Source organism: Plectropomus leopardus, chromosome 9, assembly GCF_008729295.1.
Source record: "Plectropomus leopardus isolate mb chromosome 9, YSFRI_Pleo_2.0, whole genome shotgun sequence".
Taxonomy (NCBI): domain Eukaryota; kingdom Metazoa; phylum Chordata; class Actinopteri; order Perciformes; family Serranidae; genus Plectropomus; species Plectropomus leopardus.
This window is the reverse complement of record NC_056471.1, coordinates 14,445,951-14,471,305: the sequence shown is the minus strand read 5'-3', so window position 1 is coordinate 14,471,305 and position 25,355 is coordinate 14,445,951. Positions and strand designations below refer to the sequence as shown.

At 40.2% G+C, this 25,355-nt stretch overlaps 1 protein-coding gene across 1 annotated transcript; it reads left to right on the top strand.

Annotated features, from left to right (window-relative positions):
• sh3rf2 (SH3 domain containing ring finger 2) lies at positions 1 to 25,144 on the top strand. The gene is made up of 11 exons (XM_042493205.1): positions 1 to 178; positions 501 to 927; positions 7,208 to 7,504; positions 10,309 to 10,404; positions 11,492 to 11,887; positions 21,919 to 22,040; positions 22,221 to 22,391; positions 22,617 to 22,891; positions 22,987 to 23,291; positions 24,093 to 24,397; positions 24,524 to 25,144. Exons 2-11 carry the CDS (start codon positions 502 to 504, stop codon positions 24,702 to 24,704), a joined length of 2,574 nt encoding a protein of 857 aa, XP_042349139.1. The 5' UTR covers positions 1 to 178; position 501; the 3' UTR covers positions 24,705 to 25,144.
• The last annotated feature ends 211 nt before the right edge of the window (positions 25,145 to 25,355 follow it).

Below are 25,355 nucleotides of genomic sequence, written 5' to 3'. Positions count from 1 at the left end.
GTTTTCCTGTCGTCATTAGTTTTGGCACGAGTCGCTCGGCGAAGCTCACGCGCCCTTCCTGCGTCGTACTGTCCCGTCCTCAGCGCACTGCGTCATGGCGACGGACGGCGGTGAAAAAGTTACGCATTTCCTAATCGGAGTGTGCTGAATATCACTGTGGCAGTCAGCAGATACACGTGTGAGTACTTTATGTTTCTGTACTGTGTGTTATTGAGGCGAATATGGCGATATTTCGTCTTCTTCGGGTATTTCCTGTTGCTGTCATACCTGTGCAACCAGGTGAGCTAACACCTGTAGACAAGCAGCGTGTAGTGTTTACTTCAAAGCGTCTTATCTTTGTTGTTCCTCCTTATCAAACTATTTAAAGTTATGACAGTGTCTTCTAGTATCATTTAATACACCGGAGGAGGACTTCCAGTGATGTTGTCACTCATTCATTGTAGATTATCTGACATAAACTTCTGCCATTAAATTAGCTTCTCTCTCCTCTTGTCTCTCAGTATGGTGGATTACAGTGTTTCAGATGCAGCCGGAGTCTCAAAGAGAGGTGGCCCTTTTAAAATGGAGGAGCTGGCTCTGAGTGCACTGCTGGAATGTCCTTTGTGTTTTGTGCCACTGGATGTGTCAGCCAAGGTCCTGCCCTGCCAGCACACTTTCTGTCTGTCCTGCCTGCAGAGGCAGGAGGCGGCTCACTCCCAGCTTCTCTGCCCAGAGTGTCACGCTCCTGTCCCTGCCAGGACTGTGGAGGAGCTTCCTGCAAACCTCTTGCTAGTGAGGCTCCTGGAGGGGCTCCAGAGCTCACAGGGGCCCAGCAAGGATGGACAGACAGCCCGCTACGCAGTGCCCTTGGTCAGGGGCGGTCTGACTGTCAGGGACGGTCAGCAGCAGCCTGAGAGTCAACACAGAGAGAAGCAAGGGCACAATGAGGTCAGTGCACGACCCCGGCCTAATCCTCTGCATATCTATAAGAAATATAACCAAAAACAGCAAGGTCCAGTTTGTAGGATGTAGGACCATTTTTTAAATTATTTTTTTTTATTTTTGTAGTCTTTGTTTTGGGTTTTTTTTTGTTTTTTTGAAGAAGTTTATTTTTAGTACTAAACACACAGTTTATAGGACATAGGGGTATCATTTTAAAAAAAGATTTTACTTTATGTATTTATTTGAAGCAGTTTATGTTTACAACAAGTATTAAAGGTCCAGTTTGTTAGATGTAGGGGCATCTTTTTTTAATTCTAAATTATTATTATAAAAAAATTTTTAAGCATCAGTTTATGTTACAGAGCATACATCAAGACGGACACAGTTTCATTTCCTCTTTTGTTCAGTTTTTCCAAAGTTTGAGAACTTTATACAGTTTGGGAGAGATTAAGTTTATGCATACAAGCTCTGTAAAATATGTCAGGAAGAGGCTTGAGAAAAAAATAGAATAGCAGTCAGAACAAAACAACATAGTGGGGTCATTTATGTGATACCTCCGCAAAATCTGGCTGGAAAGTTGGTCCAGAGCTCGATGAACACACTTGTCTGAGGGCAAAAAGAAAAAGTAATCTTTTTTCATAACATAACTAAAATTTACTATGTCTATCCACTCCTGTATCGTGGTGGGTTCATGGAGTAACTAGCACCTTGTGGGGGCTTTCTTGCAAGTAGATATCAAAATACCAAACATATATTTATCAGGGTGATTTGCCTGAAAATCAGCACATATGGAAAATTGTAAGGGTGGATCAATATTGAATGCTTTTAGTACTATGTGAAATTATGCTCAGAAAGGTCTAATCACTGGACACTCTCAGAATACATGACAATGATTGGCTTCCTTAAACCCACGTTTTCAGCATGTTATTTATAACCACAATCATTAGTTTATAATCAACTGAAAATAAGAATAATTGTGCTTTTGTCACCTTCGAATCAGCTGTTTATAGATACATCTGGAGCAGGTCCTCTTCCACAGAGTTAGCCCTGTGGCTTTACAGCAGCTCAGAACAGACAAACCAAACTCTGGCCCTAGATAGAGCCAATCTCATTTTTGTGTTGGCCACTGTAGTTTTACCACGAACACAGGAGAAGTTTCAGTTCTGCAACCTCACTGCAAGATACCAAGATACGACTAACGGCGCAATCACACTGGACGCGGTTTAGAGGCAAAGCGCCCTGATTTTTCACAGAGCACCGGCTCTTTGCTTTCAGTGCTCCTGTTGAACATTCAGACTGTTCGCACCGCCCCTGAGCTCCACACCAGGCTGACGATCTGCAGCGATAGTTTTGGGCGTGTGATCTATTTTTTCCATGAGCCGCGAGTGAAACTGGCTGGAAAACACACTCAATGCAATATTATGAACGATATCAAGAATATATTACATGTGATATACACGATCTGACCATGATCATCCACAATGCTTGTCAGTTTTGTCTAAACAGTAAGGGACTGGGTGAGCAGACATACGGAGACAAACAGGCATACAACGACGCACACACACTCATACACAAACACATAAAATGTCATACAAAAAAGACCTGAAAATTAGCTTTTAAAACAGAGAGAATCATTGAAAAAATTAGGAAAATCTGGAGTGACCACACAAAAGAAGGCTGAATTGCTACTTCTTTTTCATTAAATCTTCATTTTGAGAAACAAACCTGTTTTGCTTACAGCTTCATCAGGTTTGTTTGAACTATACTTATAATTATTTATGTAAAATTTGGATGCACAAAATACAATAATTATTATTTATATTTATTATTTTTATTCTATCACTTTTTCCAGGCCATTTCCTTTTTTTTTACCTTTTTTGGGCAAATTTCAAGTAATTTTCTTGTAGATTTTTTAAAAATAATTTCTTGATCATTTTTGGGTCATTTCTTGTTAAGTTACTTTCCATGTTTTTCTAAGAAACCAAACCAATTTGCTCAGGTTTCAAAGGGTTAAACATGACCTCCTAGGGTATGCCACGGTATTTATACAGAAGGTTTCTCTTGATACAGTGTAAATCTTCTGGAAAGTCAATTAAAAAACATTCAGTGGATGAAATCACCAGACATGAATGTCAGTTTTTAGCCAATCCAGTTAATTAAATACAAATCAAAGCATTTAATCACATTGGTGCAATAAATCATTTTCTGAAAATCCAATATTGCCTTAAAGCAACTGTGCTCACTGGTTTGCCTCATTGCCCACAATATCCTAATATGCCCACACATGTTAAAGGGAGAGCTAGCTCAGTATAGACTTTGTGGTGGAATTTCTTACCGTTGACAAGTGTTCATTCGCTCATGTTGTTTATTGTCTTCTCGCCCAACCCTGCGATGTCTCATTGATTTAGTCCTTTGCACTTTATGAAATTGGACCTAGTGTCTCATTTCTGACCTATTGAATTACTCACCAAACTTAAGTTTCACTGTATGAGATTATGTGAGGCATAAGAGCTGGAGTGTGATCTCACCTTCTGAAATGTTTCCTCTTACTAAGTGTGAGTCCCTCCAGGCCCGAGGCAATGAGATCTCCTCAGACCTGTAAGATTAGTGTTCGTCGTTTTTCTACAGGTAAAACAGAGGATGATTTCCTTTTCACATCACAGAGAACACAGGAAACCACAATACTCCTGAGTCTTTTACTTGTCCCCAGACATCACCCGAGTGAGGAGAGCTCTATTGTAACTTTAAAGGGGCAGTTCACCCCAAAATCAAAAATGCATAAGTTTCCTATAACCTGTAGTGCTTTTTATTAGTGCTGAATGTTTTGGTGTGAGTTGCGAGTGAGTTGTCAGTGTTGGAGATAAAAAAGCCAACATTTTGCAACCATTGCCGGTCTTCGTCAAGGTTTTAAAAACAAAGTGGCCTAAACATGTTGGCTTTTTTAATGATTTAGCCACTACAGTAAAGGCTTTTTTTTATGTCATTCCTCCTCCTTTTTCATGTTTTTCACATTTTGGGAGTGACTGGATTTCCTTGTTGTTTATTAATGCCGTCCTCCTTGCCTGAATTGTAACATTAGTGAGCTCAGTGATGCAAAGTGAGCCAGCAGTAGATGCACGTTTCCTTCTGTGTGGTGATACAGTTAGCAGATGTAGTTCGGTAGAAAGAAAATAGTTCCTACATCACGTAGCCTAACTGCTCAAAACAAGGTCTGTGGATTGTCTTGAGTAACCGGGTCATGATTTCTGGAAAGAGACATTGCTGTTAAGTTTTCCAAACATGTTTTTTTTTGTCGCGGTGAGCACCACAAGCAGAGTGCCATCTAGTTCCATCATTTTTGTGAGGAGGCAGACATCTCTACGGCCGATATCTCCGCCACTCAGCAGCTCAAATCAAATCAGTCTGAAACAATAAATTTAAGGATCTGTCAAAATAGTTGTACAGTAGGAATTTGCTAAATATAGCAAATAGAATGGGAGAAATGAGTGTGTTACAAATATTCAAATATTACAGAGCAAAAGTTACGTAATGAAAGACAGGACTAAAAGAATGGATGGATAGAAAGCAAACTGCTGCATGTTTGACATAAGGGACTTGACATTACAATAATGATTTGATACCTTAAACTGAATCACACGTTCCCTGTGATTATTATCATTTAATATTGCTGTTATAGAAGTGTATATTATTTTCAAGCAAACTTTAAAAAGTCTGCACAGATATGACTAAAATAAGACTGTGGTGGTGCGTGTTTAAAAATCAATTCAGTATAAAGCAGGTCTGAACATCTGTCACCTAATATAACCCATCAGAGATCTGTGGATCATAAAGGTACTTCACCGTCAGTAAATCATACGCAGTGTGTATTTGATGCTGATGTTTTATTCTCTGAGGTGGTGAGAAACACAGAAACCTGCCTTCTTTATAGTCCTGTGCACAAACTGCTCCGAGCATTTAAGAGTTTACTTGTAATCCGTAGCTTGAGTTCAGCCAGAGTTCAAAAAGTGCAGCCAAGTTCATGAGTGTGAGTTTGTGATCATTCCGCTGTTTAACGGAGTACCTCAGAAACCCTCAGCACAAAACGATTTCATATACTATAACTTCCTCCACCATGATCCTTTAACTAAGGCTGGGTATCACAGCAGTTTTATTGCGCTGGTCTCAAAAGAAACATGTGACCTGTAGATACATTTGCCAGGAGGAACCTGATTATGAAAGAATGCTCATATATGTTATTTAAATCAGGGGCGCTGGGGATATGTTCCCTCCATTATCTGAGTTGGATGATTTTGTTCCCATCACTTTTTAAAAGTATAATTTTTTAAAAGTTCTGCTTATAATGCTTTGTGAAAGGTTGGTTTGCACAATAAGAAAACATACAATGCAACGTAAATATAAAAGAAACAAATGTGCATTGTTAAAAAAAGTAATGTAAGCTTAAAAAAAAGAAAATGCAAAACATCAATGCACCAATCAGTAAGTCATACAAATTCTTGACACAGTTTTGTCTTGCCTAACTTTTGCATGCTTTCTCTGTGAACATGACAACACATACGAGCCATGAAAGTCTAAATTAATTTAAAAATGAATTAATGTATCATTGACGTGAAAAGGTGCCACACGCACATTTAAAGACTTTACATCCCCAACAAAAGAGTATGGATGAGTAAATCATGTCTACAGGTGTGTTGACTCAGCAGAGATAACATTAAACGAGTATAGTTGACCTACGGGTGAATAAACATTTGAAAAGTGATGCAGAATTCTTTAAAGCCTTACTTTATTTGGGTCTGTGTCCATGTTATGCTTTTTTTCTGAGCACCAGTGCCTTTTTTTACAGTATGTCAAATTAAAGAATGAGCCCCCAAGAGAAAGGGTGCAGTTCTCTGCGTCTTTTTTTCAGAGCTCTTCAGCTTTTTTCAGAAAGGCGCTGGTGTTGTCAAAGCATGCACCAGCACCTTGGCATCTCTTTTCTGCCACAGATAAATACTATGTGGACACAGGCCCTGATGTTGTATCATATTACTATATTTTGAATTGTCACTTGCCGCCTGAATTTAGTATTTTCCAATGAATAAATAAAGACATTTCCATCATATATGTAGGCATAAAGATTCACCAGAATGCAGAAAATGAAGTGTTTGATGCTCAAAGTTTTCTGGGGGACAACCCCTAGGCACCCTGTCCCCCCCAAAATGTTAAAACAAAACCTACACCCCTGGTATTAGACGAGGCTATGCCCTATTAATGCACCGTTTTTCTCCGACCCAGTAATTATATAATAATTATGTAATAATTATGTTCCTACCACTTTTCAGCACAAAGTAACACCCTCGGCCAGGCCTCACATTAAGAGGGAAGAGTAGACTTATGTGGACAGTTTAGTAGATTCTGTTATTATTTGCAGATTGACTTAAATTCCTGAAAACCTCTATTCAAGTTATTTATATAAAGCAATCTCATTACTTTTACTGTCATCACAGAGCTGTACTTGAGTTTTTTTCAGCTTTAATAAACAGCACAAAATTGAGTTACCTGCAATGACAAGATCATCTTTGGAACTTATTTAAGGAAATTATCGCCAAATGATACTTAGCATCTGGGAAATCATTGGTATTCTGTCAGTGTGAGATGAACTGCGTATTAATTTATATTATTTTATGTTCACAGTCCATGACTGTGTGTCACTAGGATGACACACAGTCATGGACTGTGAACTGTATTTGTTATTAACACTGTATTATGCATAATTCTTTGCTAGGGCGTCTCTGTATCTGCAGTTAACAAGCAAGACTTAATGTCACCGAAAAGGTCATAAACAGCAAAGCTTGAGCCAACACTTGATATCATCTGTAAAGGGAAAAAGGATGTGTCATATTAAAGCCATCTGCATATCTAGTTAAGAACATCACACATCTATGTCCGCTCAGCACAAATCTGTTAAGAAGATGCAGAGGTTTGTCACCCTGCGCTGTTATTAATAAATGTTCTGTGTTAAAATGAATGAGACACACTGATGGAGTGACATGCGAGTCGCTGGCCACAGTTTATAACAGTAAAAGTAAAGAACAAAATAACTAGCATCTCATACCACCTCCTGAAAATGCAGTTGTATTGGCAAGACAATAGTTTTTGGTTTTCTAAAAGAGAGCGCAGTCTGGAAGGCAAAATCTTTAAAGACATTGATTTTACCATCTTCAGAAATGTGTATCATCACCACTTGGTTCGGACATATAGTACTTAACTAATTTGATTATTTTTTTTGTTTTGTTTGTTTGTTCCTCAGCTCGCTCTGAGAGCTTTGACGCGTAACCAACGAGGTGATTCGTCGGGAGAGCTGGTCCTCACACCCAGTAACAGTATCACCCTGAAGCACAAAGTGGATGAGAGCTGGCACCGCGGAAATGCCGGTGACAGTAGCAGCGCATCTGTCAATGCCAGCATGCTGCAGGCCGTCAGCCAGATGCCTCAGCTGCAGCCCTTCCAGCACTCCCAACCTCTGGCTCTCTGCAGGGCGCTGCATGACTTTAACCCCGAAGAGATGAATCTGGAAGACAGTAAATATTGTCTCAGCTTCCTCAAGGTCTGACTCTCAAACTACTGACTCAACACGGCAGGAAAAGTTACTTACATTCATGGGGTTCAGTCTTGTGTGTGTAGACTTGATCTTTTGAAGGGATGCCTACTTTTTAATTAATGTGCAAAGAAAATAACTACACTTAGCTTTAACCTACAGGAAATAATGAATCGGTAACCTTCAGGGGAAAGAGGAAAGGTGCTATTTCACCTTAATTACATTGTATTTAATGAGCCTGGGAACCAGACGAATCTGCTCACAATTTGTGAATTAGTCTGGCAATGTCAGGCTAGTAAGTGTTGCTGTTGTTTAGGCCATCATCTGTTAACTGAATGGATCTTAAGGTGAGATGCATCAAAATCCGGGCGGCTATCCAGCTCTGCTAAAAGATTACCTTGGAAAACTTTGGTGCTAAAATGTCATATGATAGATAATTCCAGTCAAGTGTGGACAAAACCTCAAATATTTTACATTATTTTGATTATTTTTTCAATTGATTGTTGTTTATAAGTGAGCAAAGGAAACATCTCAAAGGTGTTGCTTTGTCTGACAAACAATCCAAAAACCAAAGATACTCTATTTACTATCATGAAAGCCTACGAAACAGGATTGTTCCAGACTCAGTTAGGTCAGTCAAATTGGATTTGGATGTTCAAGGGGAATACTTGAGTGTTTATTCCTTTTTTTTCTATAATGAGTTTAATAGTTTGAATGGGGTTTGGTAGGACGTTTAAGGTGACAGCGGCGTTCAAGTAATTTGCTAAACAAGCCCTCCAAGCTAATGCAGGCTTGCTATGCTACCAACAGATTGGAAATGTGCAAATTGCTGACACTAATGTTAGATATCAAACAAAAGCCAGAGACTGTATCATATTAAGTTGCTCTGACTTTTTAGCAGAAAGCAAAAGATAATGTAATCTCAGAGCTTGACGGGGTGAATCCTCTCTTCCTCCGGGCAGCTGTCTCTGTCTCAGACTCACTTTGGCTCTGGGTCTGCAGCTTCCTGTATCGGAGAGCAGCATGACAGTGAGGAGGAGTCACATTGCAGCTACATCTGGGGACTGAAATATACCCAGAAGTACACTGCACACTAACGGACAAACAGAAAACAAACAAGAAATGACTGCTCAACTTGAAGGAATCTCAGTTGACTGAAGAGTCTCTGATTGATGATTTGAGTCTTTGACTTTTAGGGGGCAGCTTAAATAAGAAAATCAGAAAATATTTGCATGTGCAACTAGAATTAGAAAGTTTTTCCCATTTTTGTTTAAAAGTGACTTTTACAGTTATTTGATTATCAAAATAGTTGAAAGGACAACACATAAACCTGGATCAATTTATATATTCAGTGATCCAATACAAAGTGACGACATCAATACATATCATTTTTAAGATATGCCTTTATTCTAAAATTCCCATGACACATCTGTATCACCATCCCTGTCTAAGCACAGCTTCTTCCTAAGCATTCAAACAGCATCATATAAGGATGGACGATGCATCTCCTCTTATTCCAGCTGTACAAAATTAAGCTAAGATATTTTGGATTCCCCCACTGCCATTCTATGCCAGTGACATTTGGCACAGTCAGTCACAGTCATGACGTGAAATCCCCTTTTTATGGAATAAACTAACTAATTAAAAGCAAACATATGAGAAAAATAAAACTTGAACAAACATCAGCATGATAAAATAAACCTAAAATAGCAGAAACCATCTGGGAGAAAAATTAATTTGGCATGTACTTTGAGTTTTAAGATTGAAATGGTTCTTTTTGTTGTTTTTTTGTTTTATTTTATTTTATTTTTCTGGAGTTTTTGCCTTTAATGGATAGAGAGAGAGAGAAGGGTCGACATGCAGTAAAGGGCCAAGGCCGAAATTGAACCTTCGGCCGCTGTGTCGAGGACACAACCTCTGTACATGAGGCGCCCCGCGATCAAGATGTTCTGGCTTCACTTTGGGGAGCCGTCATATCATCCATCTTCATATACAGTCTATGTCAAACAGTGCTAGCAGTCTAGCTTTAAGTAGACAATGGTAAGCAGCCCAAAAAATACAATGAGGATATTTACTGATATTGTTTCATATCAATCACAGGCCCCTAACTTTAGTTGAATCAAAACCATATCCTGGAAGACTTTTGAATATCAGCAAATTTGGAATAATTTCCCAAAAATTGATATATCACTTATGATTAACTTACGATTTACACCCCTAAATTGCTGCAGATTAATTTTTTCTGACTAACTAATTGACTAATCGTCTAATTGTTGCAGTGCTAGAATATTTACTTCTTACAGTTTCATGAGTTCTAAAATTAGCCTGATCTCCCTGGTTAATATCACTTCTTTTTGTTCTTTTCACGGCTTTGCGAGACTTGCGGAGCTGGAGGCTCAGACCTCTGCTGCAGCGGTTGTTCCGAGCCCTGAAGGATTTCTGAGACAGTTATATAAGGGCCTCGGTACTTGTGTGCTCTCCATTAAAGCACACTTGCGCTCAGCTTTTTTCTTTTTTTTTTTTTTCAGTTTTAATGCAGATGGTCAAATGGTTTTTAGAGCGATGCTGGCCACAGAGAGGACTCGGCCTGCAGACACAAAGGCAGCTGATGTCACATGCTGCAGGAGAAATGTAGAGCTCGGAGAGTTTCTGAGCTGAGTGCTCAGTCTCCAGGGCGAGCTCACAATGTTATAAGCACCTGGCATCCTGAGTTTTCATTTAGTTTTGTTTTTTTTTTTTACAGCTGTGTATCTGCCTCTTACCTTTTATTTTTCAACGTTCAGTTTTGTGTGTTTTTTACTTTTGGTTTACAGGGAGACATCCTTGCTGTCATCAGACGGGTGGATGAACACTGGATTGAAGCCAGGCTCGGGGAGAAAGTTGGAATTTGCCCTCTGCAGTTTACAGAGGTGAGTCATCCTCAGTACTCTTTCTGTCTTCCTTCCTTCATTGTTTGAATGTGTGTCATGGCCTTTTCAGCGTGATCAAGGTTGACACCTGCCGCTTGGCACTGTGGTCTGATGGTGTAGCTCTTGTAATGAATTGAACCATAGATGTCGTCCCTGGATGTCGTTAATTCCAGGTCACTGCCGGGGCGCTACCTTGATTTTTATTCAAATCTTTGATTCATCCGTAAATGTCACTCCTGCGCTGCAAAGTGCTGAGGCAGAGAGCTAATCTGTGAAGCCCTGCTGTGTCTGCAGCTGCTCATTAGTGTGTGACTATGTGGCTTACTCAGGTTGGCAGCGCTCGCTTAGCTAGCTGACTGTCATTTGTTTTCCTCTGTACTTTCTGCCTCCAGGAATTAACTTCATCCGTGCTGGGAGAAATGTATATTTGTTCCCACAGTGGGGTTAATGTGGTGCCTCATTCAGTTCTTGTTTATTTCCCTCACTTGTCATCTGTTTTGCCATAGTGTATCCTAATATTTTGTTTCTGTCCCCCTCCTCTTACGCCTCCTTTCATCTCCTGTCCGCCCATGTCTTCTCCCAAAGCCCCGCCTCAGCGGTGCTCTCCATCTTTTTCTACCTCTGTACTCTGTTTTTTTCATCCTCCTCTTTTCTCCTCTTTTCTCTCCTCTCCGAGCCTGCCTCTCCTCGTGTCGTGCAGCCAGGCGTGAAGACACAGTAATGCTTTCTCTGCTTGGGTGGCATAACAGCACATCACTGTGGGGAGTGAAAGCATTAACCCTGCCATGCCTGTCTGTCTGCCTGGCTGTCTGTGCAGCTCCTCTCTCAGCACCCTTCCTGGCTTATTGGCTGGTACTTATGCTCCTGCCTGCCTGCCTGCCTGCCTGTCCAACAAGTTGTAGGGGTGAGTGGAGTGGTGATAAGTGGGTGTATTTAGAAAGCCGTTTCGCTGATCAGCGGGAGCACAGGTTGACAGGCGCTAGTAGCAGGTAGGAGCTATTTGGAGAGGATTTTCTTGACTGAGGATTGACTGTTTTCTGTGTCAGGATTCATCCCGATTTTCTCTTTATGTTTTCATCTCTTTCAGCCAAACTCAGTGGCTGCCAAACTGCTAGAGGGAAGGAATCAGAGGGGGAGTGACTCAGCAGAATTTCACCATCGGACTGGGAGTGGGGGCAAAGACAAGGCCACTGACGTATCCAACAGGACCACCCATTACGGAGTCCCTCAGGTCCCGGCAAAGACACCCATCATCAATGCTTTGCCCCTCTCCAACCAGCGGAGAAAACCTGCAGCCAGCAACTTTTATCAGACTGCCAAAGGAGAGACGAACAACATCAGCACCTTCAACAGCGTCAACCGTCAGGGTCATCCTCAGCACCTCTCTGTGCCCCGTGCTGCCCGGGGCCACCCTCATTCCTCCAAAGTGAACTCTCAGCGAATAAGACGCCACTCTGACACTACACACAGACACCTGTTACAGGTGAGTCATGTGCCAACACCTCTGCCTTCATGCATGCTACAATGATACGCTAAACATTCTTAGTTTTATCAGATTTCTCTTTCTTGTGATCTTTGAGCTAAAATATGTTTGGCTTTGTTTTGTTTGCAGTGATTTGTTTTAACAGAAAACATGTGGTTGGCAAAAGGCATGACGGTTTTCTGTGAGATAATAGGTGTTTTTATTTGAGTCACAGAGGGATCAAGTTTTTCCTCAGGGATGCAGGGAGAGAACCGTGACACTAGGCTTAAGGAATGAGTGAGAAAGAGAGGCATCGCCCTCATGTTGGCCGCTGCATGATTAAGTGGCTCTCATTAAGACAACACAGATGTGGAAAGGGCTTGATATAAAGGGAGTGAGGGCTGGAGGTGAGCAGACCAAAACTTTGAAAGGTCTTTAATCAAGAGTCCTGGGATATAAGCCAGGGTTTCTCCTCATAGATGAATAACAGGCTAACAGGGTGTGTGTCCTTTTTGTCTTTCTACAGCTCAGGGAGATATAGCACGTGTGGGGAAGTTGAGTAATTGTCTTATTGTGTCTTAAACCTCCTCTGGCTTTAACGTTTGATAAAAGGATGAATATTTAAGAATAAAACACATAGAGGGCAAATTTAAATACTTCTATTATCTTCTAGGAAGCACACTGGAAACCTGGGCTGGCCTTTACTGCTATCATGTTGTCTAAATTACTCACAAGAAGAGTGTATGCGATAAAGTCTCTGTTTGTTTTCACAGCTTTATTTAATAGGCGTTTTTGAAACCTAACAGTTTTGGAAAACCCCCGAGAGTCTATACCAAACTGTCTGCTAGTTGGTATAGCAACGTCATTCTACTGAAGATATATATTCAGCTTTGAATCAGCTTAAACTTTTTGGTTTTCCCCCGTTGCATATGTGCTGAGTAAAGACCTGAACTTCACCGTTGGTCCATTTCTTTTTCCTTTTTTTACATTACAAGCTGTTGTTTGTATTTTGTGTTGTCTGTTGTTTACAAGGATAACAAGTTTTTGAAAATGGCGCTTACTGGTGTTGCATTGGCTCATGTTCAAGCAAACGTATCTGAACATCACTCACAGTTCCTCTTGTGCTTGGAGAGCAGGAACTAAAGAAATATCTCCAAACAGTGTTCTATAAACTACAATTGTTACTATTCTTGCAGTGCGGTGCAGATAAAAGTGAGTTCATAAAAACTCCCTTCAGTCCAAAAAGTTCATTTAGGGCCCTTCTAGCATCTCTTAGTAAAACCTTTGGTTATAATCTAGGAACATTTTGTTCTCAAGCTCTCAGGATGAAGTGCTAACCCACTCTTTTCATGTAACCAACATGATTCCTGCTACATATTTTATACATCCTGTATCACATGGCAGGATGATGGATGGATGATGAACCTTGACAGGGTTCCCACAGTCATGGAAAGCCTGGAAAAGACATGGAATTTCTCAATAATATTTTCTAGGCCTGGAAAAGTTATTGAATTAGTAAAAATCATTGAAAGTTTTGGGAAAGTCTTGGAGTTTTGTAATTAAATTTTTGAAGGAATCATCCGTGGATAACCTTCTACTCAGTGTAACATAATAGCAAATTTATTTGCTGTAGGAGTCGATAACATAGCACTAAAATGTGTCACTGTGTGAAAACCTTTTTTTCCCACACTGTATCTCTCTCTTCATGTAATGAGATCTTGCTAAATTATGTTCTCATGTTTGAAAAATGCTGATCAATTCGGGCAAAATTAAACTATTTTTTGTTATGGGTCCTTGAAAAGTCATGGAAAGTCTTGAAAATTTGTCCATGAAAATGTGTGGGAAACCTGCTTGAGACTGTTTTTTTTTTTTAAGTTATGTTAAAATAAAACATATCCGAGGCAACATTATAGCAACGCAATATCAATTTTAGTTTTGGTCAGCTTTGCTTAAAGGGATAATTAACCCCAAAATAATTATTTAAAACATCAGGGATTGTCAACTTTTTATTATATAAAGTGCCATTTTTAAATGTTCTTGTTAATCTGTGTCTGCATATATCAATATAACGTCAATCCCTCGCTCCGCTCCTCAAATTGGTCCATAACAACTTTGCTTATGTCCTCACCTTTTGTTGTTTGAGACATTGATGTTAAAGCAGCAGGTCTCCTCCCTTACTGTCAAATCACAGGACCTTGCCATGACTGCCAGGCTTGGTAAGGCATTCACATCCAAGCTCTTGTCAAGTTTGATGTTGAAATCAGCTATCTGCTGCACTCTAACATCTTCTCTTTTTATTACACATACTGTTAGTGTATCATTGAATAAGCTACTGGGTGCCAATAGTGGCACATGTGCGCTGGGTGGCTGACCCCTGATCCAGATGGATTTGAGTGTGTGTCGAATGTTGGAGAAATAGGCCGTAGAGTTGTCTGCCTTTTCTCAAATACAATGAAACTACATGGCACTTGGCTTGTGTTGCTAAAAGTGCCAAAGAAATACATTTGAAAAAGTCAACAGCAATGTTTCATTCCAGAAACAATGAGTTGCTCAAAATAATCTACAGACTACTAATCTACAGAGCAGTTTCATGTGGGAGCTATTTTCTCTCTACCAAACTACAGTCGCCAACTTTATCACAGCGCAGACAGAAGCTTGTATCTGCTGCTAGCACCACTGAGCTGGCTTGCATCACAACTCAGCCAAGGAGGACACCATTAATGTTCACATCATATGCTGCCAAGAGCACAAGCTTCTCATCCATGAATAGATGCACACTTCCTTCTGTGCAGTGATTGGGTGGGTGGGTGTAGTTGGTAGAAAGACTATTTGAGAATCACAAGCTGAGTGCCATCTAGTTCCATTACAATTGAAAGAAGACAGACATTTCTGCGGCTGATACGTCCAGCACTCGGCATCTCACACAAAACAATCTAGATTGATGAATGGCACTACAGGTTAAGAGATAAAATATGTATTTTTTGTTTTGGGGGTGAGCAGCCCCTTTAAATGGTTGGATACATTTCATGTCAACAATTTTTATTAAGCTGGACATAGTGGCATTCATTTACATTAAAAACAATGTTTTAAGGGTTCTGTGAATGCTGCATAAAGTCAAAGCCAGCCAGTGCCGGAGTGCAGTGCCAACATAAAAGCCTCTGCAAGGTTTAATAATGCAACCTGCTGCCAAGTGCCCTGTTCTCTGAGATAATGATTTCCTTTGATTCAGCTCAAATTTCACAGCTTTACCTGGCAATTATACATGTCAGAACCTAAAATGCAAAATCTCATGCAGGTCAGACGAAAACCAAAGGAGGAAGGGAGGTGCAGGAGACTTAAAAATTGAGAACAAGATAACAAGCAGGAAATGGGCGAGATAAGATAGGAGGATGACAAGGTGAGAGGAAATACTGGGAAAAAAAAGATGGCATAGTGCTGGGAAGAGAAACAGAAAACAAACTGTGTGAGCTGCAAAATGGCAAAACACAAGTAGGAAAAAGGAGGAGGAAAATGAGAGATAGATGTAGAGAGTGGGAGGCTCGGAGAGTCCCTCAGTGCGTCTGCTTATCTCTCTCATGCTGATGATGATGAGTCACTGGTGAAGTTGGTTACATAACAGACCCCTCTCTCCCCTGCCTTCAAACTCCTTCCTCTTCACTAAGCAGGTAACACTCACTCTCACATCAGCGGGCCAGTAATAGCAGACAGGCCACGCACCCTTTTTAAAGGAGTGGAGGGCCTCTGTCCCTAAAGCCGAGGCTGAGCTCCCCACTGTCCAAGCCAGCATGTGTGCTATTCTTAGCACTGCATCCCATCAGCCCTCACCTCTGGCTCCACTGTTTCACAGAGCAATGCTTCTTCCCACTGACTGTGGATGAAAAGATGCGTATTAGTGTGAATATTGGCACGGTTATATAAGAGCAAAATTTAGGATGGAAATGAGCCAAAAGCAAAAACATCTTCAAATGCAACATAGAAAAGTTCACATCATACTTCACTGGCAGCACTGCGCTGATATTACTGCTACAAAAAGCTTATTTTAAATGAGCTCCTCCTGAAGCCTGTCAGTTGAAGAGAATCGACCTGCGGTGATTAAACTATTACATGATCAACATGAAATGAATCGGCAATTCTCTTTGTCATTGATTATCAAGTAGGTTTATTTATAAATCACCTTTCAAGTGCAGAGCGCAACAAAGTGCTTCACAAGACAAAAATAACCAATATGAAAAAACTAAAAAAGAGTAAAAACAACATAAATAGAAATTACACGAAAGCACCTCTAAACTTGTCCATCTTGAGCAGTTTTTTTAAAGTTCCCTCAAATATTAAAGGGACAGTTCAACCCTATATCGATAATACATATTTCCTCTTACCTGTAGTGCTATTCATCAGTCTAGATTGTTTTTGTGTGAGGTGCCAAGTGCTGGAGATATTGGCCGTAGAGATGTCTGCCTTCTCTCACACATAATGGAACTAGATAGCACTCGGCTTCTGGTGCTCAAAACACCAATAAATAAATAAATTTTATATATACATTTGAAAAACTAAACAACAATGTCTCTCTCCAGAAATCATTAATGGTCCAGTTACTCAAGATAATCCAGACTGAGCAGTTTCATGTAGGAAGTCTTTTCTTTTTGCCATACCACACCTACCAACAGAATCACTGCACAAAATATGCAAAGTAAGGTCATCACCTTGGGTGCTGAGAAATTGTCCAAGAGTTTTTCTCTATTTTCTGACATTTTTACAGACCAAATGTCAAACTGATTAATCAAGAAAAAGATACCAAATTAGTCGATAACGAAAATAATCTCCCAGCAGTAGTCTGGCGACCTGTCCAGGGTGTACCCCGCCGGATTGGCTCCAGCCCCCCCGCAACCCTTACGAGGACAAGCAGTTACGGACAATGAATGAATGAATGAAAATAATCTTAAATTGCCGCCCTACCACAGTGCAAAAAAGCTGCAGTTGCTGTGTTGTTTAACTTTTATTAGTCTGCCCAAAATATGACTATATACTACAGAAATTTGTTTTTAATTATTTCCTGTTCGATCAGATCCTGACCCCTAATAAAATGCTTATTTGTTAAATCTTTTCAGCTTATGTTCAAAAATATTCATATACTAAAAATGCAGTATATCTGTGATACTGACATGGCAGCATTTAAATGTAAACCTCAGTATTTAATGACTGCTTCTCTGAGCTCATAAAAGTTGTCAACAGTCACACATATATTCTATTAAAAGAGTAAACCTATATAGTACAAAATGTGACTAATAAAATCCAAATATTTACATTTAAGCAGAAAGTAAAGACTTTCGACACAACATAGTGTTGCTCGTCAGTTACCTGACTCAGTGAGCTCTTACACTAGTGAACAACTAGGTATTTCCCATAATGCTCTGGGGTCAAGCATTATGTGGTGATTGCTGGTGGCCTTACTCATCTAGAACAAGCCTTGAGTTACCATTTAATAGAGTATGTTGACATCATATAATTATAAAAGCTCCAACCAACTTCAACCTGATTAGAGGTTTAATTATCCCGAATGATTGAAAATACCAGTGTGGGTGTGAAGGGCCTTTACATCACTAATTAATTCTGACACATTTTTTAAGTTTGTGTTCATCTCACTCACAAAATGTGTCCAAAACCATGTTTTATTCAAAAAGTTGATCAGCTGTGGAGTAATACTTCACACATGGCCGGTATCAAAAGACAGGGGCTCCTTGGATCCAAGGGCATTTGAGACCGAATAAGGAGAGGATAGACTTGTACTTGGCTTTGAGATCAGTATGTCACAAACAAAAAATAGTCAAACTGCTTTGCAAAGCAGTGTATTTGGGCTATTTTGTGGTTTATGACATATTGATCAAAGTGCAAGTGCAATCTCTCCTTTTTTGTGTCCCACATTTTATTTACTTTTGAAAACCTTGTCTGAGTTTCACACTTTAACACACACTCATTATTAGCTTGTGTTGAGCTTTACAAATATATATTTTTTGTTGCGATTGCGATTGTGGCTATCGATTTCTGATTCTCAACAAGGAGCTGTTTACTTTTCTTTTTTTTTTTTAATTGCTGAAGGTGGCGTCGAAATCATTGAAAGTTTATTCTGGGTGCTCAGGGATGCAGATTCCATCCTGGCCGTCAGTGGACCAGTTTTATAACCTCGCAAGGCTGCTGAAGGGGTTGGGGGAGTTTGGGGTCGTTACTACAAGGTATCCAGTCCTTGTATAACCAACGTGGGAGTTATGTCTGTAAAGTTGGCACAAAGTCAAACACGTCTTCAGTGGCTTTTGGCCTCTGTCAGGGGTGTACCTTGTCACAGATTCTATTTGTGAAAATTTTGAGCAGATTCTTCAGATGCAGTCGGAGTGAGAAACGTGTCGGGTTTGGGGACTTCAGAATTGCATCTTTGTTCTTTGCAGATGATGTGGTTCTGTTGGCTTAATCAGATCGTGACCTCCGCTGTGCACTGGGGTAGTTTGCAGTCGAGTGTGAAGCTTTTGTGGTGAGAGTCAGTGTCTTTTATTTCTGAGACCATGGTTTCTTTGCAGGAAAACTGAGGATTGTTCCCTCTTAGATTAGAGTGAGTTACTTTCCCAAGTGAAGGAGTTCTGCGTAAAATAAACAAGCAGATTGGTGTGGCATTAGCAGTGATCAGTGTGGTCAAGAAGTATCTAAGCCAGAGGGCGAAGCTATGTCAACCCTCCACATGGTCTTGAACTTTGCGTAGTGACCACAAAAATGAGATTATGGATACATGTGACCAAAAATTGTTTGAGTGTGAGGAGCTCAGACATTCAGAGAGAGCTTGGAGTAGAGCTGATGCTCCTTCATGTCTAAAGGGGCTACTTGAGGTGGTTCTGGCATTTGATCAGGATGGCTCATGGGTGCCTCCCTTTAGAGGCTTTCTGGGCACAGCCAACTGGTAGGAGACCCCTGGTTAGATCCAAAACAAGCTGGAGGGGATTAGATATCTCATCAGGTCTGGGAACACCTCTTGATCTCCCAGCAGGAGCTGGAAAAAGTATATAATACACTGACTATAAATATATCTCATATACATGTATATATAAGTATCTCATACAGCCCCACTTACAAAATCCCAAACTATCTATTTAATATTCTATTAATTGGTTTATTTCTGATTGCAGTGATTCTGGCTGCAGGAGTATGTCAACCATTTAAACCAAATAAAACTTTATTCACTGCATGACCAAGAGTGGAATTATTATAGCTACTGCCACTGCTGGGTCACTGCACCTGGCCATTGCGTGACTGCAGCATAACTGAAGCTGCATCAGATAAAACACAACCCAAGAATAGAAAAAGGACACAGGGTAATGAAAAGAAGTAAATAATGCATGAATAAAGGGCAGTTGCTGGGCTTGTTTGTTGTTGCATTACACAAGAATTTAGGAAGATGGCAGTGCTCTTCTGTTTAAAGACATTGATTAACAGAACAGAAAGATGTCTGCTGCTTCTGCTTTCTCATCTTTTCTTTAAAGAGAAGTGACAGAGAAATCACAAAAAGTTGCTTTTTAGTGTAAATGTGACATGAATGTCACAAAAGACAAACTTAGAAGATAGTGATGCTCATTCATCCACTCCCCTATATGATGGAGGGCTTGCGTGTCTGCAGGACATCATATCGTAACTTTACATTACTTCTGCCTCACAGCACTGCCTTTGACAACTGAGGGCTGCATTTATAGAAACAGCTTCCTCTTAATTAAGACTTCTTTTGTACTTCTTTGAGGTACAGTGTGAATGCATTGCAGCCTAATAGTGGCAGAGCTGCGGGTCCCAGGCACATGCTGTATAGAGGGAAGCCCAGGCCCACAGGCCAGTGGTTGAGTGGTAGTGCTGTAAATAGTAGCAACCCTCTGTAGACGTCACTGTAGAGATAATAGGCACTGAGAATGTTCTTGCCGCCTCTCTGCAATGATAAGAATAAGAAAATGTTATGTGAGCAGGTTTTTTATGGTAGGAGAAGAAAATAAAATGCATACATGAAAGATCACTAAAAGTGTCTTTGCAGTTTGGCAGTAAAGTAATTATTGATTGAGTTTCATACTGCTGTTTTCGTGAGACACACCTTAGTGTCTGTCCCTGACTCAGTGGCTGTGTCAGGCCTGACTCACAGCCTGCTGACTTCAAGCCTGTCAGAGTTTCTGAACTTTAAAAAGACGAGCTTGGATCTGTAAGGATAAAATGCAAACGACGCCTGCTGGGAATTATATGCATTTTTACTTGAACTTGAGCAAATTGGTTCGATTTCTTGCAAAATGTGGGGAGAAGGCAATGAGCAGCATAAGAGGACATGGCCCAAAAATTAACAAGAAATTTGTTAAAAAGTTGCAAGACAATAACCTAAAATAAGCCAAACAATAAAGAAGAAATGACCCCAAAAATTCTGAAAATTTGTTATATTTGTATTTGTATTTTATTATAATTATAATAATTATGAATATATATTAATTTCCCCTTTACAAAAACAGTTTTTTTGTCACCTTTCTCAGGGTTAAACAGCTTGTAAAAGGCTTCTGAATGCAGCACAAGAAAACTGTTGTAGATCCAGGTTTAATAGGGTTAATGCATTTTACATAAATTAAAATGTTTGCATTATAATTTTTTGTTTTGATGAAGTGAGAGCTAAAACAAAAAAATTCAAAAGAAAGCCCAACAATTCATATCTAATAAACAGACAGGGGACAAATTAAAGAGGACCACCTACAGGAGACTTTGGAGTCCCAAGTTAGACTGTCTCCACAACCATCATTAAAACACCACAATTTTAGTTTGGTTACTGCTCATTTGACATTGTGAGAAGGATATTAAAGTATATATTCACATCTTTGTCTTAAAACACACATTTGAAGCAGTTTTTGCCTGCTGTAATCATTCCTTCTGTTCATTATAGACATTAAGAAATCCCTTCCTTGCACACTGAAATATATCCCAAAGTTTATTTGAAGTTAGTTTGAGGCTTCGGGAGTCTGCGTTAGATAACTCAAGTGTTTATCTTCTGAAGTTACTCAAAAATGTCCTCTTTCTAGTACAGAGTTCTCTCGAGTCAGCCCACCACTTAAACCCATTCTGATAAACTATTAGATGCTAATTGCTGACGGCTTTGCTGATCCTGTAAGATCTTCACTACTATGGGATGGACAGACATAAAAGTTGGTACATGCATTAATTTTCCCACATTAAATGGAGAGTTTGGATCCTTTGAAGTGGGTTTGTATGAGGTACTTATCTACCGGATAGAGCGGGCGCCCCATGTAGAGAGGCTGTGTCCTTGCCGCAGCAGCTGTAGGTTCGATTCCGGCCTCTGTCCTTTGTCCATAGTTAGTGTATTGCATATGGTAGATGTTCGTCGCCTTGAACAGTTATTTCATTTGTGCTATTGTGTGACTTTGGCATTAAAAAGGGTTAGTTTGGGTACAACAAAGTAACACAATAACATAAACTAACTGCATGAGGCATCAGTAGAAAAGCATCTATTATGTTCAGCCAACTTAAATTTTTCACTGTTTTCTCAATGGAGCCTGGTGGCTTTGAAGAGAGTATAGATGGGGAACTGAAGTTGTTAAGAGTTTTCCTGTCAGAAAGGGCTGTCTGTGGCAAGGTAAAACTGGTTTTAAGTTGGAACTTAATTCAGGTGGCTAAAATTTGTTTTGGCTGCTGCCCCCATCCACAGAAGTACATTGCTTGGCTTCTGTGTCAGCACTGCTGCCACTTTTCCGACCTGGAAGCATGCTGACTGACATCTAGTATATGTGACCACACTGACTATAGATAAGAGTCCCATACAGCCCCACTTCAATAAGAATGTGAACTATCCATTTAATGTTAAGACAAAGTAAAATTAAGACTGTGAACATGGTCAACATTAAACCAAAACATGCCAGATTTTTCATGAACCTCCTTACAGGCTGATCTAAAGCAAGTGAGTTTGCAAACAAATTCTAAGATAATGTGGCATGCAGCATCCTTTGCATTCAGTACAGTGATCATTTGAATCTATCCCATTACAGAGTGAGAGGAAGATGACCAGTGAGACTCCACCCACCATCTCTATGGCTCTGGTGAACCCCCAAATGTCCTCTGCCTCTGCAGACAACAGAACCTCCTCCACGCAGCAGCTCTCCATCAGTGTGTGAGTCAGTGTTTTAAACATTATATTAATGATATGATAATGTAAGATCACGGTTGCAAGATAAGAACATAAAAGGAAACAAGAAGCACTCAAATACTTGTAAAAAAGGCAACATAATCTGGATGTATTTTGTACAAAGTGTGGCACTAACATAGATGAACCCTCTGTGTGACTCCTCAGGTGTGCCGTCCTGTACTCCTACAAACCTCGACGGCCTGAGGAGCTAGAGCTGAGGAAAGGAGAGATGGTAGGAGTGTACGGAAAGTTTAAAGAAGGATGGCTGCGTGGGTTATCGCTCAGAACGGGCAAAGTGGGCATTCTGCCCAGCAACTACATTACGCCTGTGCTCAGGTGAGAGGCTGTGATCCCTGACTGCAGAGAGTGGGAGCTGAATGACATCTGGGTTCAGACAGTGATTTAGTGTGGGCAGGATGACATGTCATCATGCACACATTTCAATGAATCGTGAAACTGAAATAAAACGCTAAGGCTGGTGCTTTGTTCAAAGAAACTTTTAACTAGATTATAACAATTGATATTCAGTATGTACTGAGGTGTCTCATTGCCTCACTGCAGAACCTCGGCCAGACTCCTGGAGACCAAAGCAGCTAATGCATCCTCACAGTACAACACAGTCACCGGAAAGAAACCCACAGCTGCCAAGAATCCTGCTGTGGTCCTTGCTCTTGATAGGGTAAACTCTGATGGAGCGATATACTCAACAGGACAGGTCCCATCTGTGCCAAATGGAGCACAGCATGCAGTATCATCCACTGGCGCTGGGAAACCGTCCCTCTATGGGGGTTCACAAGGTTGGGACACTGTGAGGCGCATCTTTAACCCTCATAGAGGTGAGTGATGAACTGCCACATCTACCTTCTAACTGCTTGATTAAATAAAATATTTCACCACCTGGTCAATGAATGCTTTTTAAATGCTTCCTCAGGCTCAAACCATTTCTCCCACACGTCCAATCTGAACGTCCCGTCCAACTCACAGCACTTTGCACAAGTTCAGGCGTCCGGTTACTCACCTGCCATGCAGAGGAAGAAAAACAGCAGCATCCTGTTCAACTCTGGCAAACCACGAGGCTGGATGACTGAGCCAGCAGTGCCCTCTGCTGCTGCAGTATTTAAGGAGAAGGACTTCACTACCACAGCTGAGGCAATATATCAGCAGGACAGACAGCCTCCCACTGGCCCTCACTCAATTCTTGTCAGACCCGACTCACATAAGAATAATACAGACAAGGTAATGCATGCATTTATGTGACATTAAGTATTCTATGTGCATTGGACCTCATTTACCTACCAAGAAATGTCTTTAAAAAAACACAGTTTTTACAAGTATTCATACATACACTACTGTTTTATTAATTGGGATTTATTCCTAAGTAAGAACAGAATCTAAGCACACTTGAGAGCACACTTAGACACATTTTTTGCTGACATGTTTGAGCAGAATAATGTATTGCCTTTTCTTCATTTCTACAGTTATATCATATTGTAGGATTTTAATCATAATATATTTTATCATTTATAATATTTTTTAATAATTATATTGATTTGATTTCTCTTTTTCAGAGAAAATGAAATTTGTCTTGTTTCCCAGGACATCAGCTGTTTCTCATAATACAAAAATATAAAACAACATTGAACCAAACAACAAAACCATACTACAGATCACATAAGACATTACTAAATGTGGCAGCAGTGCAACAAATGAATCATTCCTATTTTACAAGAAGCATTACTTTTCTTTTAAAATAAACACTGGGCTACACTAAAACTTCAATTAATAATAGAAAGTATCCAGTCTAATTATTTTATTTAAGTCATTTTTAGTGCATCAAATTCAATGTAGTGGATGGAAAAAAGGGATTTTTTTAGGCAATGGGATTAATCATTATAAGAACACAGGTGCAAACAATTCTGGGGTTTAAGAACATGTCATGAACGTGGCGTAGACTTTTCTTAAGAACAAATTTAAGAGAATATTGACTATTCCTGTAATTACTGCATGTGTCTTACAGTAAATATCTTACTTTCCTAGCCGGCAAAGTCAGTGCGGTTCTTCACCGATGAAGACTCCCCTCCTCCAAGACCACGCACCTCCTCCTGGTCAGCAGGAAATCAGGTTCCCTCCAACTCCCGCCCTGGCCCCCCTCTGTTAGAAGTGTGGGCCCCATCACTCACCCTGGGAAGAGATGGACCAGGGATCATTCTCAAAGAAGGAAAAGCTCCTGTTCTCAGGAAAGGCCTTGAAACTGTGGTCTCAGATCTAAATTCAAACCCGCAGAAACCAGTATCATTACAGCCGTCCCTATTAGCCATGTCAGCTCAGTTCAGCCCCTGCAGGTACGTTGGATTTGTATGTCTGTCCTAATATTGATTATCAGACAGGCGAGGCAGATTAGACAGTTTTTCATTGACTGGAAGAATTGGACAAAAGCCTTTTACATCTTTTGCTTTTTTGTTTTCCAGACACCGAGTGACCACAACGCATTTAGCTCAGACAGACTCAGAGCTCAGTCTGCTTCAAGGAGAGTTTGTCCTCGTTCACAGACCTCGACCTGATGGACGAGTCCTGGTGACTCAGGAGAGCAGTGGGCAGACGGGCTTATTCCACAGCACGGTTCTTCAAGACCTCGAGAGGCTCAGCTGACTGTGTAGAGCTACTGTAGTAGTGTATATTTCTATGCTCCATGTGTTCAAACTGCCAAAAGACTTGACTGACCTGCTGAACAACAAGCTGCGTGTTGAGCTCCAAAGGTTAATACTGCCATTGACAATCCTTTGAAGGAGGTGTTTATTTTTGTCCTGAGTGCATATGAGAGTGTGGTTAAAATCCCCCAGAGATATATTGTGTGTTCTTCAACTTACAGTAAGTGCATGTTTGTTACACATGTAGCCTACTAACTATTATAAGATTTTGCACAAAATCCCACCTAATGACTGTTCCTTGTTCAATACCCATGTTACACGCAATGGTGAGTGCCTTTGTCAAAACCCACAAAGAAACAAACTATATTTAAATATATTTAGAGAAATCTTGAGTTAAGATATATGTACTGCTTAATGTGGTAATAAACTATACTTCCAGAACATTTGTAGTTCAGTGTCTTGCTTTAGGTACTTATTTCATCTATAGTCCGTTAACTAACAGTATCATAATTGAGGTTTACTGGCTTAAATGCAAAAGTCCTCCATTCAAACGTCAACTGCAAATTAAGAGACGTAATTATAGCAAAAACAGACCTATCTGTTCTTGCAGCAAGTTAAACTAGGTAAGCAAGAACTACTTTAGTATTGCAGA